Here is a 21719-nt window from a genome sequence, read left to right on the forward strand (position 1 = left end):
GGGAGGGGAGGGAAGAGGAGGGGGAGGGGGTGGGGAGGGGGAGAGGAGGGAAGAGGAGGGGGAGGGGGAGGGGAGGGAAGGAGAGGGAAGGGGAGGGGAAAGAGGAGGGGAGAGGGAGGGGAGGGGAGGGGGAGGGGAAGAGGGGGAGGACAGGAGAGAGGGGGAGAGGGAGAGGGCAGGAGGGAGAGAGGGAGAGGGCAGGAGGGAGAGAGGGAGGGGAAGAGGGAGGGAGGAGGGGGAAGGGGGCAGGAGATTGAGAAGCGGGGAGAGGAAGAAAGAACTAACCCATTGAGGTGAACTGAGATTGTTTGCATGTTATTTGGGGTTATTTACTGGCCAGTTCCAAAATTCTTGAGTGTCCTGATTACTATGGAAATCCTAAACAAGATGGCCCTCCTCCCACTGACTCAGGTGCCAGGATCAAAGCAAACAGAAATCCATTAGACGCTGAATCTGAGGATGAGTTCTAGCCAACATTTAAGGAACTAGCAAGATCAGTCCTTCTCAAACCTCACAGAAGAGGGAGGAGGAAGAGGAGCAGAAGGAGGAGGAAGAGGAGGAACAGGAGGAGGAAGAGGAGCAGGAGGAGGAAGAAGAGGAGCAGGAGGAGGAGGAGGGAGAAGAAGCAGCAGGAATGTTTCTGGGTGCACTCTGTAAAGCCAGTATTATTCTGATACCGACACTAGACAAAAACTCCATGAGGAAACCATACTCAGACAGCCTTGGCAAGCACTGATCTCGGCCTCAGTTCTTGCCTCCAGGTTCCTGCAATGGTGTCCCTTGGAGCATGACCTGAGAGTTGTGAGACAACATAAACCCTCCATCCCTCTCCTTCCCAGGTTGCTTTTGGCCATGATGTTTTATCATGGCAACAGAGAAGTGACTAAGTCCGCTGGGCACTGGGACTCTCTGGCAGGATTCTTTCTGCTTAGAATTGCCCCGGCCGTCCATAATCTTTTGTGTTTACACACGAATTTTAGGATTATTTTTTTCTAGTTCTGTGATTGGTGCTTTGGAGTTATGATGTAGATTGTATTGAATCTGTAGGTTACGTGTAGTAAGTGACACAGGCACTTTTACACAATATTAATTCTGCAAATCCAAAAGCATAAACGGTCTTTCTGTTGTCATTTAATGTCTTGCTCACTTCTTTTCAGTGTCTTAAAGTTTTCATTGTAGAAGTCCCTCACCTCCTTGGTTAAATGTATTCCTAGATAATTTTTGAAGCTACTGTAAATGAGATATTTTTTCTTACTTTCTTTTTTGGGAAAATTTGTTATTGGAGTGTGTGTGTGTGTGTGTGTGTGTGTTACTAAAAATAGTTTTCAGTTTTACTTACGTGTGTGAGTATGGGTGCATGCTTGCCACAGTACACATGTAGAGGGTAGAGGACTACTTTCTAGAGTTGGTTCTCTCCTTTCGTGCTAGACCTTGGTGCTAACTCAGGTTGTCAGACTTGTGTGGAGAGTGCTTTTATCCAGTAAGCTGTCTCATCAATTGACTACTGAGTTTTCGTGTTGATTTTTGTATCCTGAAACTTTATTCAAATTATCAGATCTATACGTTGTTCGTGACTGCTCTTAACAATCAAGGTAAATGGCTGAACGTTTCCAGATGAAAGAAAAAAGAAAAAATTTAAAGTTTGTGTGAGTTCAGGGTTAGAATGCTGGCTCAGCAGGTAACAGCACTGGCTGCTCTTCCAGAGGACCTGGGTTCAATTCCCAGCACCCACATGGCGGCAAAAACTCATCTGTAACTCCAGTTCCAAGGGATCTGACACCCTCACACAGACACAACAACACATGGAAAAATAAAAATAAATAAAGGTTTAAGGTATGTGAAAAATGAGATCTAAAGGTAGTACATATGATGCTACTACTTCAAAGTCTTAACATTAATCAACAAATTTCTGCTAAAGTATTACTCTAACCTTGGTAAAGCACTGGCTACTATTATCATAGTCACAGGCTCAAACTTTTTTTAAATTTCCTTTGGTTGTTTTCTAAATATAAGCTTAAAGTATGTCTCATTGTGCTGAAAATACCTGTGTCCAATCAATCTAAATATGTAAAACTTTTGTCTTTTTTGGTAAACTTGAGAAAAAGTCACGCAAATCCATCTGTCACAGGCCACAGACTCGAGCCTGATAGGTACTCCTTTACATCAACAGCCTAAGCTTCCCCACCTGCTGCCTACCCCTGACGGTGGGCTCTTTCCTTCCCCTGGATCTTGGTACCCACCCCGTTCCCCATCAACTACCAGAACCGCAGGAATGAAAGTTTCAAGTATACACCCAAGATAAAAATTTCCCCCCTAAGCTCCTTAACTTTCCCTTTGTCCCTTGTCTATATCTGTCCCAGTAGATTTCCACTCAGCTGACAGACACCATCCAGGAGCCAGCCATGGCCCTGCAGACTGCTCCGCCATAACCTACACCTCATTATCAACTGGTCCTGGAAAACTGGCAAGCCCTGCACTTGCTGAAAGCTACAATGTATGAAAGAGGACTGGCTTTCAAACCATGGCCTCCAGAGGCCACTTCAAGGCTCTTTGGTCTCCCTTGGGCCCCTAGCTCCTACCAGCTCCCAGACACTGACCCACATTCCAGCCTTCCTGGCTCACAATGACCTCCCCAGCTGAAAAGCAGCTTTAAAAGAGACTGCATTGTTCCTTATCCTCAACAAGAGGCTGGAATGATGGGTCTCACAGGCTGTCCAAACATCCAGAAATGAGCTTACGCTGGACTATAGAATTTCCAGTGCTTAGATGAAAGCCTCCTCAGGAACTTGTGAAACAAGTTCCCATCTGCCAAAAGGAGTCACTTCCCTTCCCTCTGGCAGAGGGACATATGGCTGCCTGTGGCACCTATCAGCATATCCAAGGCCATGCCAGCCTCCAGGCTCCCTCAAGCATCACAGTACTAGTTAAACATTTCAAAGTACACAAGGCATCCCGCCCTTCATACCTCCTCCCCTACTCTATAATCTCTGCAGCACACAGGGGTCCCTCCCAGTGCTACTTATCCTTCTTACATAGGCTGTTCTCTGTGAAGGTCTGAATGCTTTGTCATAGGGAGTGGCACTATTAGGAGGTGTGGCCTTATTGGAGGGGGTGTGGCCTTGTTGGAGGAAGTGTGTTACTGCATAGGTAGGCTTTGAGGTCCTATGTTCAGGTCTGGCCCAGTGCTGAAGAGACCTTCCTCTTGGCTGCCTGCAAAAGACAATCTCTTGCTGCTGCCTTTGGATCAAGATGTAGAACTCTCAGCTCTTCCAGCACCATGTCTGCCTGAACGCTGCCATACTTGATGATAATGGACTGAACCTCTGAAACTGTAAGCCAGCGCCAGTTAAATGTTTTCTTTTATAATAGTTACCTTGGTCATGGTGTCTCTTCACAGCAATAAAACCCTAAGATATTATCCTCTCTGTCTGTCTGTCTGTCTGTCTATCTCTATCTCTCTCTATCTCTTACCCCTACCTACTCCATTCTCTTACTCTCTGCAGCATGTTCCCTTCTCTATCTCTTGCTATGTCGCTGTCTCCACTATTCTCTCCTAGCCTCTTGCTTCCCTAGCCCTGGCCACATCCAATCTGTTCTGAACTCTCCCTCTGGTTGTTCTTTCTCTCATATCTACAACCTCAGCCATATCACAAGGGGCAGAGATTTTATAACACTGCACTATCAGACCTGGTGTGCAGCTTTCTTAAAAGATGACTCTTGCCGGGCGGTGGTGGCACATACCTTTAATCCCAGCACTTGGGAGGCAGAGGCAGGTGGATTTCTGAGTTCCAGGCCAGCCTGGTCTACAGAGGGAGTTCCAGGACAGCCAGGGCTACACAGAGAAACCCTGTCTCGAGAAAAAAAAAAAAAAAAAAGATGACTCTCAAAGTATATTACACTTTAGATAGAAACAAAACAAAAACCTAAGTCAGCCCCCACACAAAACTAGTAAAGGGAATGAAGCCAATAGAAATGTGAGCTCTGACGGAAAAGGCTGTCCACTGAATACTGTGCTAGTTTTTAAATTAATACTGAACTAAAATTTCAAATGCTTGGTTTGGTTTTGAAACCAAAACCGTATCTTTGTGTATACATAGCACACAGGCATAGAAAAGAATTTCAAGGAAAGGAAGTCTGCCATGCCTATGTCATTTTTTAATAACACAGGATGTTTTTTAGCTTTATTTTTTATTTATGTATGTGCATGACATGCACATGAATGTGGGTGCCTATAGAAGCTAAGAGGATGTCGGACAGGACTCACCATCACCCACACCACAAATGTGTCTCGCTTCTGAATTGGAAAAAACTGAGGCCTCCTTTCCGTCCCTCACTGCCAGCACCATGATGGCAGAACAGCCAGAGAGGAGAATGCTCAGGCCTGTGGCGATGTGCCAAGAATCGTGAGCCAGGCTAGGGCACAGCACCAGTTGTGCAGCTGGCAATGAGCATGTGTACAGTCAGAAGGCTGGCTTTGGGCAGGACCAGGCAGGATGCATATGATAAAGAGGCATGGATAATCAACACTGTTCCTGTTGTACTCTGACTCTGATCCCACAAGCCCCTCAAACCCCAACACAGTCCTCTCTCACTGTAGAAGGAGATGCTGTGTCGACGGTGAGCTCCCAGGCTCCCTCAGTCCGGTGCTCACACCCACGAGAACTCAGTCTTCAGGAGATCCAGCACCCTCTTCAGACCTCCTTGCATGTGCACATATAAACATGCAGACAAGCATACACACAGTAATAAAATATTAAATTATATTCAACCTTTAAAAGGTTCATGAATCAGAGCTGGGCACGTAGTTCAGTAGGCAAAGCGTCTACCTCGAATGCATGAAACACTGGTTCGAACCTCAGCACTGAATAAACGAAGTGTGGTGGCAAACACCTTTAACCCCAACACTTTGAGAGATAGGAGTGGGAGAGCTGAAGTTCAGGGCCATCCTCAGCTACAGAGGGTTCAACGCCAGCCTAGTATATGGGTATCTTAGGGTTTCTGTTGCTGTGATAAAACACAGTGACCAAGGGTTTATTTCAGCTTACATCATATCTAGGATGTGAGTCTTCAGAAACCAGAAGAATACCGTAGTGAGGGTCCAGGCCAGAGAAGGGACAGGTATAGGAGGGAGAGATGAACCAACCCAACTTGCACCCCCCTGTAAAACACCATCCCACACAAAGAGAGCCTCCCGACAGTGGCTTCTAAAAGAGACACTTCTCTCCCAGCCCCACCCCTACCCAGGCCCTAGAAAACTTCTCCAGAATTCCAAATCTTCACCAGACCCATGGCACACCTCACCCTGCCCAGACCAGCTGCCCTCCCCAGGAGTGCAGCTCACCTTCTCCACTGACACGCTGGACTGCAGCAGCAACTTCTTCCAGAATTCCCCCTTTCTCTTTTGAGAGTCTTTGTGAAATGCTGGCTTATGAACCGACTTATCGAGGACCGTTTTAGACAATCCAGGTTTGTGACTCCTGAACCGTTTCTAAAAGTAAAAAGTGGCCTTCCAGTTACCACATGGCCCTCCCTCCTACAGACTACAGAGATCAGAGGTAGGGCATGAAGAGCAGTCAGAGAGACCACACCCTGCAAAGAGGCCAGTGAGGTATCCGGTTTGGCCTTAGCACACGCTACGGCTAGGAGATTTCCATTTTAAGTGACCAGCAATTTTAAGCAATAGGGCAGAGACTTGAGTTGCCTTTACAGTAGACCCTTCCTTTGTCCTGGAAATGAGGCTAGAGGCTAGAGGCTAACAACACCTGTTCCTCTCAAGACTTGAGGCCTAAACTGACCAGTCAAAGACCAGTGTCTAACAATAAAGTATAAACTCGCAACACCCTGAAGTACCTGAATCTCACAGCATCATGACTTGTAAGCATCTCACAGCACAGCACATCTCAGAGGGCTGTAAGCCTCATGCATCTCCCAGCAGACCCTGCTGGAGCTGGCCTACATTGTCCCGCACCCAGAACTGGGGAAGCTGGCATCTTTCCTTCAAGCTTCAGGCCCCAGGAATGGGAATCAGACCTCAGCTGCAGAAGCAATGGACTGCTTCCTCCAGCCCTCTACGCCTGTGCCCCGAGTGTCTCCTGTACTCAGGATAATGTCCTCACTCCTACAAGCCCAAGGTCAGTTACATTCCTTCAGCCCTTGCTCCCTTCCCACATCCAAAAAAAATCGAAGCTGACAAATCAATCCTGGGCCTTCAGGGCTCGGGGATGAAGACCATCTTCCTGCACCTTGCCCTTCTGTACTATGGCTTTGCCTATGCAACAGTGCCAGTTGGGTCTCCTACAGCTCACTCCAGGGCCAAGGCCAGTCCCAGGGGGCTTAAGTCTGTGACCTAACATCTGATTTAGACATCTAGAATTCTGCTCCCTGTAGATTCTATTCATAAGCTTTTAAGTCTCCGACCTGGTCAGGGGATGGTCTAGGAAGGGACCATCTCTAAGCCTGAATAAGCAGAGTAGGATAAGTTGCAGTGGGGTCAAAACAGAGAGCCACCCTGACCTCTGACCCCTCCTCCCAACCCCTGACCCCTCCTCCTGACCCCTAACCCCTCCCCCCTGACCCCTGATCCTCTCTATGAAACATGCTCAGAACAAGTGAGCTGGCCTATAGGCACAGGTGGGCTGGGCTCACTCCCTACCTCCTGAGCCATGTTCCTCTCTTGCTCTGTGTCTTTCCAGTGTTTCATCACTGGGGGAGCTGACATCAGTCTCCTCTTCACAGTGGAGACAGTTGACTTCCAGGGCTTGTGTGCCCACTTTTGATCTTCATAGTCTAGATGGACTGGAGTTTTGGTTGCACATAACTCTCTATCTCTCACCTGTGCAGAGAGAGGAGGCAGCTCCAGACCACAAGTAGGATGCTCAGAGCTTCCTCAAGTCCAGTGTTGATATAACGACCCTTACAGGGAACTTAGCATTGCTTCCCAGAAACCTTATACCTGGAAAGGCCTCAGACCAAAGCTTATAAACACAGCCCTGGACCTACCGCTAATGCCCCCGAAAGATAAAGCTCCTGAAAGCAACTGGGTCTTTCCATCTGAAACATGGACAGTGGTTTCCAAATATTTACTTAGTTACTTTTAATCTTGGGCAATCCCACAGTGTAAAATAGATAAAACACTGAGCTATTTTGGGGAAGAATGTAGTACCTATTAGAACCTCTGAGCTCTGCAGGAGCATCCACCCACTAGTATACCTGCAAAAAGGTGACCTCTACCCACTGGAGTACGTGACCTCTATCGCCATTCCAGCTCTAGGCTGCTACAATGTATCAGTTTAAAGACTGTGCTACAAAGTAGCCATTTAGAGACTGCAAATTTTCTATATCCCTATAAAGAGCCTGGGAGACTTATGTGGCAGTGCTCGAGTGGGGAAGCTGTGGGTGGGACCTACTGCCAACCTGATGGAATTGACAAGTGCCTGGAAGAGTAAAGCCTTCTCTGGGTGTGTCTGTGAAGGTTCTCAAGGAGGAAACAAAGGAGGAAAGACCAACCCTGAATGTGGGCCTAGCAGGAACAAAAGAGGAAGCCCATTTCTCTGGCACCCCTTTCTCTGCTTCTGGGTCGCCTGATGTAAGCTACTCTGGCTGACTTGGCTCTCCTGCTACGGCAGACTGGAATGTCCAAAACTGTGAGCCAAGTTAAATCTTTCCTCCTTTTAAGTTGCTTCTGTCAGATATTTTGTTACAACAATGAAAGCTAACAGTGGGGCATCTTCAAGGAGGAAGTAATCTGTTGAAAAGAATAACACTGCCACTACCCATTCCTGGAGTAGGACTGTCAGGGTCTAGATCTACCCCTTCTTGGTTGTATGGCCTGAGAAACGTGTTTAACCTATTCATGCCTCTGTTTCTCCTCTGACACACAAAGATGCTCATTGTTAGGGGATGGTTTTGTGCACTGTGTTCAGATGCTGATTGCTATGCCCAGAGACCTGGTTGCAGTCTGGATATTGGCATTGTCGAGCATCTCCTGTCTCAATGTTATGTATAAATTGTTCTCTATCACCTCTATTGGTTAATAAAGATCTGATCAGCCAACAGCTGGGCAGGAGAGAATAAGGTGGGACTTCTGATCCCAGGGAGAGGGTCTCTAATGGAGACCAGAGAAAGAGCAATTCACCATGAGGATTTGCCATGAGATTGCAATGACAGAGTCACCATGAGAGGGCAGATAAAACAGGAGCAGCCAGAGCAAGACTAAGATGACAGCTAACACCACGTGGCTGGGAGGTAGGCCAGGCCAACATAATTGGGTTAGAATAACTCAGCATCTGCCCAGCTATAGTGCAAGAAGCTCATTAATAAATATACCAGGTCTCCAGAACTTTCTACCCATTAGTGTACCAGCAAAGAGGTGACCTCTACCCACTGGAGTAGGTAACCTCCAGTGCCGTTACAACCATAGACTGCTACAATGTAGCAATTTAAAAAGACTGTGCTACAATGTAACCATTTAAAGACTGTGCAAGTTTCCTACATCCCTATCATAAGCCTGGGAACCAGTGTGACATTAGTGCTCAAGTAAGGAAGCTGTGGCTGGGACCTACAGCCTACACCTACTATCACTCCAGAGGAAGAGCGGGTATAGAAAAACTCTTTACTTTTACGTTTGGCACCCGACCTGAGGCATGTAATCCAGGCTCTGCCATCCACTCTCCTTGCTACCAACCCCCACCACATCAGAGTACAACTCTCCATCTCTCCCTCCACTCCCAGGGTGTTCTCTCTGACCTCCCTGATTCTGACCTGCAGCCCAGACCAAAACATGAAAGGAGACTCTTTGGAGTGAAAGGCACGTAGGAAACTAGGAAAAGCCATGGCACCATGACTGTACCTTCTTTGGTTGTAAAGGTAAAGGGCTCTTGGAGGCATTGAAACTCAAGATAGGCTTCAGCGTGCTGACATTCCAGAAGACTATGTCCCCATTGTAGGAAGAGGTCCCGAGGAACTGGTTCTGGTACTTGTCCATGCTCAGGATGTCCTCTGTGTGAAAGCTCTGCCAGTGGTAGCAGGAGAGGGCCTGTGTGGCCTTTTGGAACCTGTGCGCATGGCCGGAGGTAGAAGGGCCAAGAGCTCACAGGCTGCAATGCTCCTTAGACGAAACCACAGCTTTTAGGATTCAGAAGCTAGCTCAGAGCAGCACTATCTCAGTTGGGGGGGGGGGGGGGCAAGCACACACACACACTGACATCCTAAGCATCCACTATGAACCAAACATGAAGGCTCTGTTCTTGAGGTTTACAAATAATGAGTTTTAATTAATTCCCTGACCTAAAGATTTAGTTTTAAACAAGGGGAAGGGATAGCTGTGACCTTCTGTAACAGAAGGGACCTTGTACATGTTGGTCCTTCTTCCTGGAATGTGGGGCCCATCCCAAATGCTTCCCTGATGCCCCTTCTACTCACCCTCAGCTCATATCTCACCCTGGGCCTCCCTGACTAAGCTGACCATACCCCAATCCTAACTAAGGTTTCTGCTCCCCCACAGGAACCTCTGCTCTTTGCCCACAGCCATCAATATACTCTACAAATCAAATTATCCTATTATTTAATAGGCTCTGAGTGTTTGTATGCACTCAAAATTCCTATGTCAGAACCTAATCCAGGTGAGGAATGGAGCCTCGGGGGGGGGGGGGGGGAACATCTGGTCATGAAAACAGAAGCCTTCCAAACGGTATGATAGAGACCAAAAGAGATCCTTCACCCCTCCTCCAATACAGAGACTGCAGTACAATGATGATTCTTTATAAAGGAGGAAAGGGCCCTCCCAAGACTCCACGATGGTTTGGCCTAAGGTCGTTCAGCTTCTATGAGTGCAAGAAACAAGCTTTCACTGTCTGCATGTCACCCACTCTGTGGTATTATGCTACAGCAGCATAAGAGAGAAACTACACAGAAGAATGAGGTGCTGTTGAAACGGATATCTAAAAATGTGCAGGTGACTTTGGAGGGAACTGGTGGACAGAAGTTGGAAGAGTTCTGAGACAGGAAAAGCCTATATCACCACATCTGGGCCATCAGGATGCTTCCAGTGAAGGCACAGGTGGTTCAGGTGAGGACAAAGGAAAGAGGACAGCTATAGAGAAAGCCACCCTAGGGATGTAGCTCAGTTGCTAGAGCACTTGCCTAGCATATGTGAAGCCCTAGGCTTGATCCCACGCACTGGATAAATTGGGCATGGTGGTAAGGGTTGTAATCCCATGACCAGAGAGGTGAAAGCAAGAAGATCAAACTCCAAAGTCATCTACACAGGGAGTTCAAGGCTAGCTTGACTACAGAAGACAGGGAGAGGGGGAGGGGAAAGAGAAAGAGGGAGGGAGGGAGGGAGGGAGGGAGGGAGGGAGGGAGGGAGGGAGGGAGAGAGAGAGAGAGAGAGAGAGAGAGAGAGAGAGAGAACAAAGGGAGAGAGAGAGTGCTGGAGATAGAACCCAGACTAAGCATGCACTCTTCCACTGAGTTATACTCCCAGCCCCATCTTTCTAACTATTTCCTATGTGATCCTAAGTTTCTGGTAACAGTGTGGATGGCAATGACCATTCTGATATCTCAAGTACAAATGAGGAGCCTGCTGCCAGAAACCAGAGGCAGAGCTATCCTTGGTACAAAGTGACAACAAACTTGGCCGGATTGTGTTTACATTCTAGTACTTCCCAGTAAGTAGAGCTTGCAAGCCATGAGACCAGGTATTTGTCTGGCTGAAGAAAATAACTTTAAAGCAAAATTGTTGAGCGAAAGGGAAGAAAGTCTGGGATTGCTACACAATGGTAGAGCATTAGCCTAGCACGGGAGCTGGCGCTTCATCCCGTAGCACCAGAAAGGGGTGGAGGGTGGAACGTAAGGTTTGAGGCCTTCTCCTCTCAGCCTTTATGTACTGAAAGGAAAGATGAGCCTGTCGGGGTATGATCCAGAATGTTTGATGAGAATACTGTGGGTCAGCCACTTGACAGAAGCTGGGTCCTATGCTCTAAGACCAGTCATTCTCAACCTGTGGGTCACAACACTTTTGGCAAACCTCTATCTCCAAAAATATTTACACTATGATTCATAACAGTAGTAAAATTACACTTATGAAGTGGTTGGAGGTCACCACGACATGAGGAACTGTGTTAAAGGGTCACAGCATTAGGAAGGCTGAGAACCACTGCCTAAGACAATGTAAGAATGACTCTAAGAGCAATCCAGGCATTTGAACTAACCTTCCTGCTGCCAAAGGGTCTCAGAGAAAAGACCACCAGTACAAGTTAGACCTCAGCACCCCTGCCCTCATCACCACACGTCATAGTCTCTCATCCCACACTGTGGTAGCGTGTTCTTTAGCCATGCCACACAAAGCTCCTGAGGGCAACAGTATGACACAAGCTGTCCCAACAGAGATAGGAAAGCTTGGCTGCTCCCATCACCTAGTTCCCAATGGGCAGAGTCATGGGTTCAGGACCACAGCCCCAGAAAGTCACAGGACCCATACAGGGAATAGAACTATCACAGGAGTGTCACCTGGACCTAGGACTATGAGAGCACAGCTTCCCAAAGCCAGGAAGCAGGTTGTCTTGAGGCTGACATGTCCAGCTCCTATAAAACAGAGTGTCTACCTCAGGAGCCTTGTAGGCAGAGAATCAAGAAATAAGATTGTTTTGGAGTCATAAGATGACTCAGTGGATGAAGATGTTTGCTGCCAATCATGATGTCCTGAGTTCAATCCCTGGAATCCACATGGTAGAAATAACAAACTGACTCCCACAATTATCCTCTGACCTCTGCATGTATGCCATGACACACGTGATAGATAGGTAGGTAGATAGATAGATAGATACATAGATAGATACATAGATACATAGATAGATACATAGATGGATGGATGGATGGATAGATGATAGATAGATAGATAGATAGATAGATAGATAGATAGATAGATAGATAGGGTGGGTAGGAGGGTGGATGGATGCACGGGTACATGGATGCATGGATGAATGCGTGGATGCATAGATGCATGGGTGCATGGGTGGGATCCATAAATGGATACATGCATGTTTGCATGCATGCATGGATGCACACATGGGTGGGTAGGTAGGCGAGTAGGTGGATGATAGATCAAAACTTCATTTCAATGGGTTTTAGATTCATTTGGGATCTGCCATTCCTTTCTTCCCTCCTGACTCCATTCATCCGTCCTGTACTCAGTTCACTGTTGGACTTTGAAACTATATAACTAGTCCATGTCACATGTTTAGAGCTAAGAGAGGATTTGCCTCAGGATTAATGGAACACTGGGTCACATCCACATCTGACTTAAATATTTAGATGAGACTTTGGACTTAGATATTTCAGTCAATACTAACCAAATGTTATCCTCAGTACCACCCTCCCCACCACCACCACTAGTTGCTGACCTCATCCCTCCCTCCCTCTTGTTTCTGTTTCTTGGGGGAAGTGTCAGCTCAGAGATGATTATGTAGCTCAGTCATTGCGGGGAGGGGGCAATGCTGAAATTCCTGAGGCCTGTGGGAATGCATCTTGCATGTGAGGATATTAGTTTTCGGGAGCCAGAAGTAGAACACTATAGACTGATTTTTTTTATTATTATTCTTTCCAATTCATGTATTAAAACCTAACTCCCAGTGTAAGTGTATTAGGAGGTCAAGCCTTTGGAAGGTGGCGAGCCCTCTTCAATGGGATTATATGGATTATAGCCCTCAATCCTTCTGTCAGGTAAATTTATAGGAAAGGAAGAGCTCTAGGAAACAGAAAGCAGGCTTCACCAGAAGCCAAACTTGCTTCTAAGACTTGAGTTTAGACTACCCAGCCTCCAGGACAGTAGGAAATGGCTCCCCGTGCCTTGTAAGCCGCCCATCAGTGGCATCTTGTTATAAGAGACTGATGTGAGTCCTCCTCAGAATGAGAAGCTGCCTGCCGAAGGAGGCTGTCGCTCTGGCCATGGCCGTTGGCAACAGAAAGCACCTCACCACATGCTAAGTGAGCAGACGGGAGGAAGCCCGGGGGGAACGGTGGTCAGCAGCTCCATGGTAGCGGGGGGACCCTGGCAGCTACTGCAGCTGCTAGAAAAGCTCAGAATAAGGGGTGACACCCAGCAGCCGGAGCCTCCCACTCCCCTTGCTGCTCACGTGAAGTTGGTGATCCTCTTACTCCACCCAGTCATGTAGAACACTTTGTTCATGTGGACAATCCCACTAATCTGTAGGAGATAAAGAAAACAGAGCTCCAGACTCCTAAAGCACATGCCTTTGAGCCCAGGTGATTTCCTAAACGTTCCCACCAGAAAATCACAACTCAATGAAGCTGAGAATTTCCAGAGTCGATGGCACCACCCAGCTTTCAGGGTTTCTGCTGAGTATCTAACTGAAGGAAGCTAGAGTCCATCAAACCTGATATATCTGAAAGAGGCAGACAATGTGGGTGCCCATGTTCATCTTACAGAAGGGTACGCACACACACACACTGATGGAAACCAGAGGTCAACCTTCAGTGTAGATTTTCAGTTACCGTCCACTTTGTTTGAGGCAAAGGGTTCTCTCACTGGGAACTGGAGCTCACCAATTAGGCTGACCTGGCAGGACAGCAAACCTCAGAGATCTGTCTGCCCCCACTGACACTGAGCTCTCTCCCTGGCACCCTCACCTCTGGCTTTTTGACCAAATACTTTTCCTGAACAGGTTAAAGGAAAAGGGCTCAAGTCCCTAAGTGACACTTAACTGCTGCCTCTGCTCTATGCTATACCCATTAGCTTGTCCTAGAGCCCTAACGAGAACGTTCTGCCTCAGGCTGTCCAAATGTCCAGACATGAGATCAACCTGGACTATAGAATGATTGAGAGATACAAGGCAGAATTCCTCGGGAACTTGGGAAACCATTTCCTATCTTCCAAAAGGAGTCATTTCCCTTCCCTCTGGCAGAAGGGACATATGGCTACCTGAGACACCTTCCAGCATAACAGAGCCCATGCTGCCTTCCTGGGCCTTCTCATTTCCCAGGTTTCCCTCCTCACATGCACATTTGTTCTCTTTATAACAGCAAGGCCCACCCCTTTGGCCCATACCTCTCACTGTTCTCTCTCTCTCTCTCTCTCTCTCTCTCTCTCTCTCTCTCTCTCTCTCTCTCTCCCACCCTCTCTCTTATCCTCTTGCCCTCCCTCAGTATGTTTATTCTCTCATCTCCTGACACCTGGTATCTCCTCTATTCTCTCCCCCTTCCCTACCCTGGTCATGTCCAGTCTGCGGCCACATTCAGTCTACTTCTTCCTCTCTTTGCCCTGGACCCTTCCAGATGCCTCTGGCTATTCTCCCTCTCTCATATCTACAGTAAAAACCTTAACCACACCATGATTCCAGATGCCTCTGGCTGTTCTCCCTCTCTCATATCTACAGTAAAAACCTTAACCACACCATGAAACAGTGGTGTCGGCATTTTGTTTACTGTGCCCCTCACATACGATCTCAAATAGAAGTGAACACAGGAACCTCCAAATCCCACACTGTTTAAAACACAACCCAAAGCTCCAAGGTACAGAAAAACAATATGTCCTTGCACATTTGAAATACAAGAGCAATTTACACCTTGCTAGAGACAGGTAGAACCCTTGCTAGATGACATGTGGACCCAAGGGCTCAGGCAGGATTGAAGGCAGGCAGCCTGGCCATGCTGAGCAGCTTCTCAGACACATAGAACACTGTGCATCCCAGGGTCCCCAGGGATCACTCCAGCTAACAGGCCGTCCTGACCTCTACTTTGTCCGGGTTGGGAAAGGTCATCAGGCACTCCCCAGTGTTGTAATTCCACATCTGCATTGTGCCATCACGCAAGCCTGTGAGGAGACACCTCTCCGACTGGTCCAGAGCCATGGCAGTCAGCTCACTTTCCTGGATGCTGGACACGGGTAACTCCATCCTCTTCTTGCCTGTGCTGATGTCCCACACACTCACTATCCCCTGGAGGCAGCCACTCACCACCTGTAGGCATAGCACATACAATAAGTACGAAATGGGGCCTCTCCCCTCCACTTCTCCAACTTCACCTCAGCAACCTGTGTTCCTGAAAACAGACCTTCCTGGGTACTGTGTCACAAAACCACAGCTACTACTCTTTAATAGAATTAATTTTATAAAGCCCTCATTAACTCAAAAATAGGACCTGGGAACTCAAGTTCCCAGGAAAGACAGGAGAGCCACACCTATGCTAAAGAGTATACTACACTGACCAGCTGCTTAGAATGTCATGACTGTGGAATGTAACACATTTAAACCCAAATGATCCTGAGCTACCTTTAGTTCCCTCGACAGCCATTCACTGCCCACCTCTATGTCTGACCTAGCACTCTTTCAACTCTGAGGAAGCATCTTTCTCCTGTTCTAGCTTTGCAGACCACCAGCTTTCACTGACCCTAAGGCTGAGAAGGACATCAGATAGCTTCTGCGACCAACAGCAGAGTTCCCTGCTTTACTGCCACTCCCACCGATATAGTTGAGGAAATGCCTCCACTATGGCTTGCTTCCTCCTGTGACTATAAACACTCATATAAACACTTCAACATCAGAACATCTAATTAGGGGCAACCTAAATCTGTGTTCCCAGACCATGGCTATTCGTATTTGGTTTTGTATTCATATTCATCTTCTTCACAGTGGGTGAGACTCATGGTTGACATCAACACACTCATCACTCTGTCCAGAGGGGGGGAAAAAAAAAACAGCATGGCATAGAGAAGATGCTTGCCAGAGCACTTTTAGTCAGGACCAAAGTGGGAGAGGACCAAGCAGAGGACAGGCTCCTGGCCCCTCCACAGAGAAGCACTGAGGATACAAGATGGCCGTGGTCCACTGTCTTCATCCTGCTCCAAGGCAGTAGCCTGTGAAGCTATGGTAGACCAACATTCCTGCTGAGAAGAGCTGGGTTTGAAAAAAAAAAAAAGCTGTTTTTGCAGCCCTGGAGAGCCCTAAGGCAGCTGAACACTGAGACAATGATGCTAGAAGCCACAATAGGAGAGCCCTGGCCTTAAACAGCTGAAGGCCACTCCTGCATAGATAGCAACCCTGTCCCACAGCCCAGGACAGACAAGACAAGCCACTGGGAATAGACAGAGCCAGCAGCTCTTTCCACCCACGTTCTTCAGAAGCATTCTATATGCCCAGCTGTCCTGTCCACACTGACACATCTCCTCAGCTGCTGTGCCCTTCCCAGAAGAAACGGACTGCAGCTTCCGCAAGGTGGTACTCTAGGGTAGCTCACAGGGTGGCAACCTTGAGGAACACCCACACCAGCATGTTTCCATACTAAGAGGACTGCCTGCCCAGAGCTGTTCTAAGTGACAGCCCACAGCAGAGATGCTCAGAGGGGTCAACAATCCAGTGACCAGATTGAGGAGCTCAGTCAGATCCCATGGCAACCAGTCTGCAAGGCTTCCTCACGCCGACTCAGGCACATGGAGAGGTCTGGGTCCTGATGCTGTCTGTCACTGGTCCTCTTTCCAGCTGAGGCCCAGCCCTGCCCACTCACCTGCTTAAAGATTTTGCTGTAGAGGACTGCACACAGAGGTGTGTTGTGAGTCGTCATCTTCCCTGTTTTCAGGGGGCCCTGGGATTCCAAGTATCCTCTGAGGATCCCAATCTGTGGAGTGAGGGAGAGAATGACAGCTGAGAAGTTAGATGGGTTCTGCCCTCTGGGACTAAGGCCTTGAGGAAAAACCTCCAGAGACTATGACGCCAAGACATCCTGTACCAGACAAGGCTCCTTAGCAACTCAGAATTCTGTTGCTTCTCCTATCTCACTCCAAGGTCTCTATTTCCAGGCCTGGAATTCCCTCATGTTCCAATAACACTGCGGCCCAAATCCATGGTCCCCTCACCTTCTAAGAGGCTAAAGCTTTACACTGGTGTCCCCTTGGTAACCAGCCTGACAGACGTGAAGATACTCTCAAGAGACCCTCGTGTCTTTCCATCTGACTATGGGACTGTTGAAACTATGGACTCCAGAGAAACGAGAATTTCCCCAGGATCTCACGCATGGAGAAGAAAAGAATGCCAGCCAGCAGGGAGGACTTGTCTCCTGGGAAAGAGATTCCACAGAGTTCTAACAACTCCTCAGACCATCTTACAGGATGAGCTTGGAGTCCAGACAATGAGGTCCCAATGGTGGGTGACCACATCTTTGGGGACTGTTAAGATGCTCATGCCCTTGACCCTCGATTGAAACTTGGATCTCCCTGTGAGACCTCAAAAATTGACCTGAGGGAGGTGTTCTTGGCCTTTCTGTCCCTCTTCCCAGTGTTACCACACCAAATAAATCTTTTTCTGTTTCCCACTATTCATTTGGCTCTTTTAATTGGCTTGTTGAGGACCTGACTCAGCACAGATCGTGACCCACAAGTCCAATAACACCCTCAGGAAAGCCTTCTGTGACCAGTCCAGCCTCAGCTCAGAAGGATACTTCCTGTGCCCACGAACCCATAGACCCAACACTGTCATACAAGGCCTTGCATTTCTATTGAATTTACTTTTCCTTAGTAATACACTCTCACATCCCCACAAAGCCGAGGGTTTAATGCTGTCATAGCCCCACCCAGAGAGCCCATACTAATGCCCAGGATGATTGGAAATGAACTTCAAAGGTCTGGTTATTTTTAAAAATGCTAACAGCAAGCCCGGCACTCAGTAGAAATGTTAACACCTACCCTTCTTTCATTAAACCTACTGCAAAGTGGGAGAGCCGGCCATGTGCACAGAAAGACAACTTGACAGTGGGCCAGCTAACAGTGGGTACGTGGCCTCAGTGAAGCTTTCTAGACAGAAGCTCCTGCTGCTTGTCCACCACTGGGCTCCCATGTGGCACCAGGCCTCACCAGGGCTCTAGAGCCAGTTGCCATCCTCAGGGTCAGGGCAGATCCACAGGCACCAGACAGGTCATAGCTCACAGATCCTCTTCTGGACATTTTTCTCCTGGGCCTCCCTGCCTTCCTGGAGTTCATGACTACAAGTGATGGGACCAAAGAACCATAGAGGGATAACGGGAGAGTCTAAAGGACGCATGAGTAGGGATGGAGTACAGGTCATAGGGGTAGAGAAGAGGACGGGCTGGGGCCTAGATCTCAAGGAGGCTTAAGAGCCAGAGCCTCACAGACTCCTGAGCCAACTCAGCATGGGACAGAACCTACTAGCTGTCCCCAACTCCTAGGATAACACTCACATTATAGGTGCTACAGATGAGCGTGCTGTTTCTGTGGAAGTAGGCGCTGGTTATGGGGCAGTTGCCCAGGGGAAAGAGCTTCCCACAGAAGGACTGGAGGCATACATAGTCCTGCAGATCCCACACTCGAATGTTCTGTAGGGGACAGGCAAGAGGCAGGAGGGTCTGCAGATGCAGCCAGCACCCTAGGCCCCTGGGATGCCCCAGTGAGCAAGGCCAACCATGTCTAAAGTGTCTGCTGCTGCCACAGCCCTGCCCAAGGAGGATAAACTAATGCCCCGGAAATCCAGGTCCTTAGTGAGAGTCAGAAGAGCACTCTTTCCTCCACTTCCTAAGCACCTGTGTCCTGCCTGGACTCCCAAGCTCAGAAAGCGAAAGGCAAAGACAGCAGGCAGCCCAAGTCCTACCTCAGACCCCCCCTTGCTCCCCAACTCCCAGGTCAGTACTAGACTACTCAGAGCAGGGCTCTGCCCCCACCAAGGCAGCTGGAGGTTCGTGGCCACCTCTATGACTCTTCTAGGGCACCTCCCTGTGGGCCTATAGGAAAGTGTGAGCCCAGGGGCAGGACTCAATACTGGCCAAGCTACACTATCACTGCAGGGTGAGTGTCTCTTCCTGGGGAACAGAGCTAGAGGTATTGGGGACAAAGGGTGACACCTTGTCCCTGGAAATGCTGATCAGGATACTGGTGTTCTTGCTGTTCACGAGGAGGTGTGTCACCGATGTCTGATGTCCCTTCATCAGCCACACAGGCTTTTTTGAGACCAGGGGGTTCCACAGGCGGATGTGGGGGTCATAGCCACCAGTTGCTGGAGTCAAGAAATAAGTATCAGCTACCAGGTCCTACAATGGGGCCTTCATCCAGGGCTGGGCCTCAGACTCCAGCCAGAGTTGGCAGCTGGGGGAAGGCCACTGCAATCTGCCACTGTCCCTCTCACCCTTTCCTGTCTCCATCTCTGAAAGGGCCTGAGTCACCCCATCTGCCAGTGATGTAGAACGGCAGCAGAGGAAGCTAGACAGAGGCCAGGTGCTGCAGAGCCTGGCTCTGAAAATCCCCAGGCTGCTGCCACCTGCACCCCAACTCTGCTTCCGAGATTACCTACCCAGAAAGTTCCTGTCTGGACAGTAGTCGAAGCAAAGAATTCCTTTTCTTAAATTCAGTGATGATAGCCTAGGATTGAAAATCAAGAGGAGGAGCTCAGAGCAGCAGCCTGGGCCTGGGAAGGGGAGGAGTGAGGTGCTCGGTGGGAAGGCAGTCACTATCTCTCCACCCCGGAAGAAAGATCCCAGACCTGCCTAGATCCCAGGCCTGCCTAGTTGCTCAGCCAGCACCCAAAGCACAGCCCAGCACCACTGGTAGAGTAGCAGGTGCCCAAATCAGTAGCTTATGGGGAGGCACCCACCCTTTAGGGAGAAAAAGCCCCAAACACAAGTGAGTCTTTCCTCCTGTAAAGCGTGTTGCATTGTTCCAAAAACAAAGTTAACATGATTTTACATCTAGTACCTTCAGGCAAGTATCTTCCAAGCAGTGACACACACACACACACACACACACACATACACACACACACCAATAATAATAACAAAAATAAATAAATAAATAAATAAATAAATAAATAAATAAAAAGCAGCCCAGGGCCATTGGCTCTGTGCCCTCTCTCTGTGCTGGGTATCATCTTACAGGCCACCTGGACTGACACATGCAATCTTTAAAAACACTGTCCTGCTGAGCTAAGGACACTAAGATTAGGCACTTACCTAAGGGTGCCCAGTCACGGACCCACAGAGGAAAGGGGACTCTGCCCTCATGGGTGCAATAGGAAATGGCTCAAGATATCCAGGACTGGAGAAGAGGAAGGGCTGAGCAGGGCTTAAAGGTCAGAGAGACCCTGATAAGATCTCAAGGCTGTAAGGCCCCACACACAGGCCACCAAACTGTCTAAACTTGCCTGGAATGATAGCCACGCTGGCTCTTCCCTAAAGCCTTCACATAACACCATGTCTGCTCTAGGCCCCTTAGCCTCTGCAGGGGCCTGGACTATGAAGGTTCATGCAGGGCCAAGCTGGAGAGCTGCAGATGGCTGTGTATAGGAACAGCAGCCAAAGGGGGCCTGGTGAGCAGTGACAATGACTTCAGAAAGGTAGCGGTGGAGGTAATAAGAAAAGAGAAAGGAGAGGAAGCAGGATGGGGCACTTCACACACTCCACACCAGTTCGTACAGTCCCAATCACTGATCCTCTACCAGCTCCCCTCGACCACCTCAACCACCTCAAGAGCCCGGGTAGGACCAGCTACAGTGAGCTGGTCCCTCAGGGCCCTGGGAAGCTGAGGCTGACTCCACAGGGGTCAGGTTTGGTATCTTCAAGTCTTACCTACAATGGTTACTCAACAAGTACCAGAGACGAACAGGTAGCCAATAGTGCCACCTGCTGGTGTGAGGTGAAAGAGAGCGAGAGAGAGCGAGAGCGAGAGTGAGCGAGAGAGAGAGAGAGAGAGAGAGAGAGAGAGAGAGTGAGAGAGAGAGAGAGAGAGAGAGAGAGAGAGAGAGAGGGAGAGAGGGAGAGAGAGAGAGAGAGCGAGAGAGAGAATATGTGTGTAATACATCCTTTAACCTATCCCAAAATTAAATATTCCAACCTCTCCACCTCCATCCTTGGCCAGCTCCAGGTCACCATCTTGTGTAGCCTGAACTGTTGTGACAGGCTCCTCCCTGATAGCCTCATCCCTTCCTGCCCCTTGGACTTGAAGACATACATTAGATCCCACCACCCCTCTGCTCAAAACCATCTCCACTCTGCTTATGCCTGACCCCAAAGAGTTAGAACAAGGCATTTTGAAGTTCTTGGGGAAATATTAACTTGGACTAATTAAGGGATTCATAAGGAATTATAGATTTTTTTCATATGGTCTTAAGTATATATTAGAGATTTTTCAAAATAAAAATGTTAAGAAAAAAGAGTTAGTAGTACCACGCATCTTCAATCCCAGCACTTGGGAGGCAGAGGCAGGCAGATCTCTGAGTTCAAGACCAGCCTGGTCTACAGAGAGAGTTCCAGGACAGCTGGGCTACACCGAGAAGCCATGTTGGAAAGAAGAAGAAGATAGATGCAGGAAATGGTGACACATGCCTTTAATGCCAGCACTCAGGAGGCAGGCAGATCTCTGTAAACTAGAGGCTAGCCTGGTCTATATAATGAGTTCCAAACCAACCAGGACTACACAGTGAGATCCTGTTTCAAAAATAAAACATTTTTAAAAAAGAAAGAAAGGAAAGAACATAAAAGAAAGCTTGGGTTTTAGCTCAGTGATGAAGTACTTGCATAGCAAGCACAAGACCTTGGGTTTGGTCCCCTGACAACAAGGGAAAAACAGACTAAGAAAGTCAGATATGGTGTCTCATGCCTATAATCCCAGCACTCGGGTGATGGAAGCAGAAGGACCAAGTTCAAGGCCAGCCTGAGCTACATAGCAAGACTCTGTCTCAAAAATCTAAACAAGAAACATGGAGGGAGGG

The 21719-nt window shown here is 48.4% G+C and overlaps 1 protein-coding gene across 1 annotated transcript in view; it reads right to left on the reverse strand.

The window, feature by feature from the left end:
- Positions 1-21719, reverse strand: part of Efcab8 (EF-hand calcium binding domain 8) — a 65020-nt gene that overhangs the window by 18725 nt on the left and 24576 nt on the right. The window contains exons 11-19 of the mRNA XM_028775301.1: positions 19308-19375; positions 18862-19013; positions 18205-18339; positions 16519-16629; positions 14748-14975; positions 13134-13204; positions 8849-9053; positions 6653-6832; positions 5342-5488 (exon numbers count right to left, since the gene is read on the reverse strand). Coding sequence (XP_028631134.1) covers positions 5342-5488; positions 6653-6832; positions 8849-9053; positions 13134-13204; positions 14748-14975; positions 16519-16629; positions 18205-18339; positions 18862-19013; positions 19308-19375 — 1297 coding nt within the window. The remainder of the gene's footprint in view (positions 1-5341; positions 5489-6652; positions 6833-8848; positions 9054-13133; positions 13205-14747; positions 14976-16518; positions 16630-18204; positions 18340-18861; positions 19014-19307; positions 19376-21719) is intronic.

This window comes from Grammomys surdaster, unplaced genomic scaffold (assembly GCF_004785775.1).
Source record: "Grammomys surdaster isolate TR1022 unplaced genomic scaffold, NIH_TR_1.0 254, whole genome shotgun sequence".
Taxonomy (NCBI): domain Eukaryota; kingdom Metazoa; phylum Chordata; class Mammalia; order Rodentia; family Muridae; genus Grammomys; species Grammomys surdaster.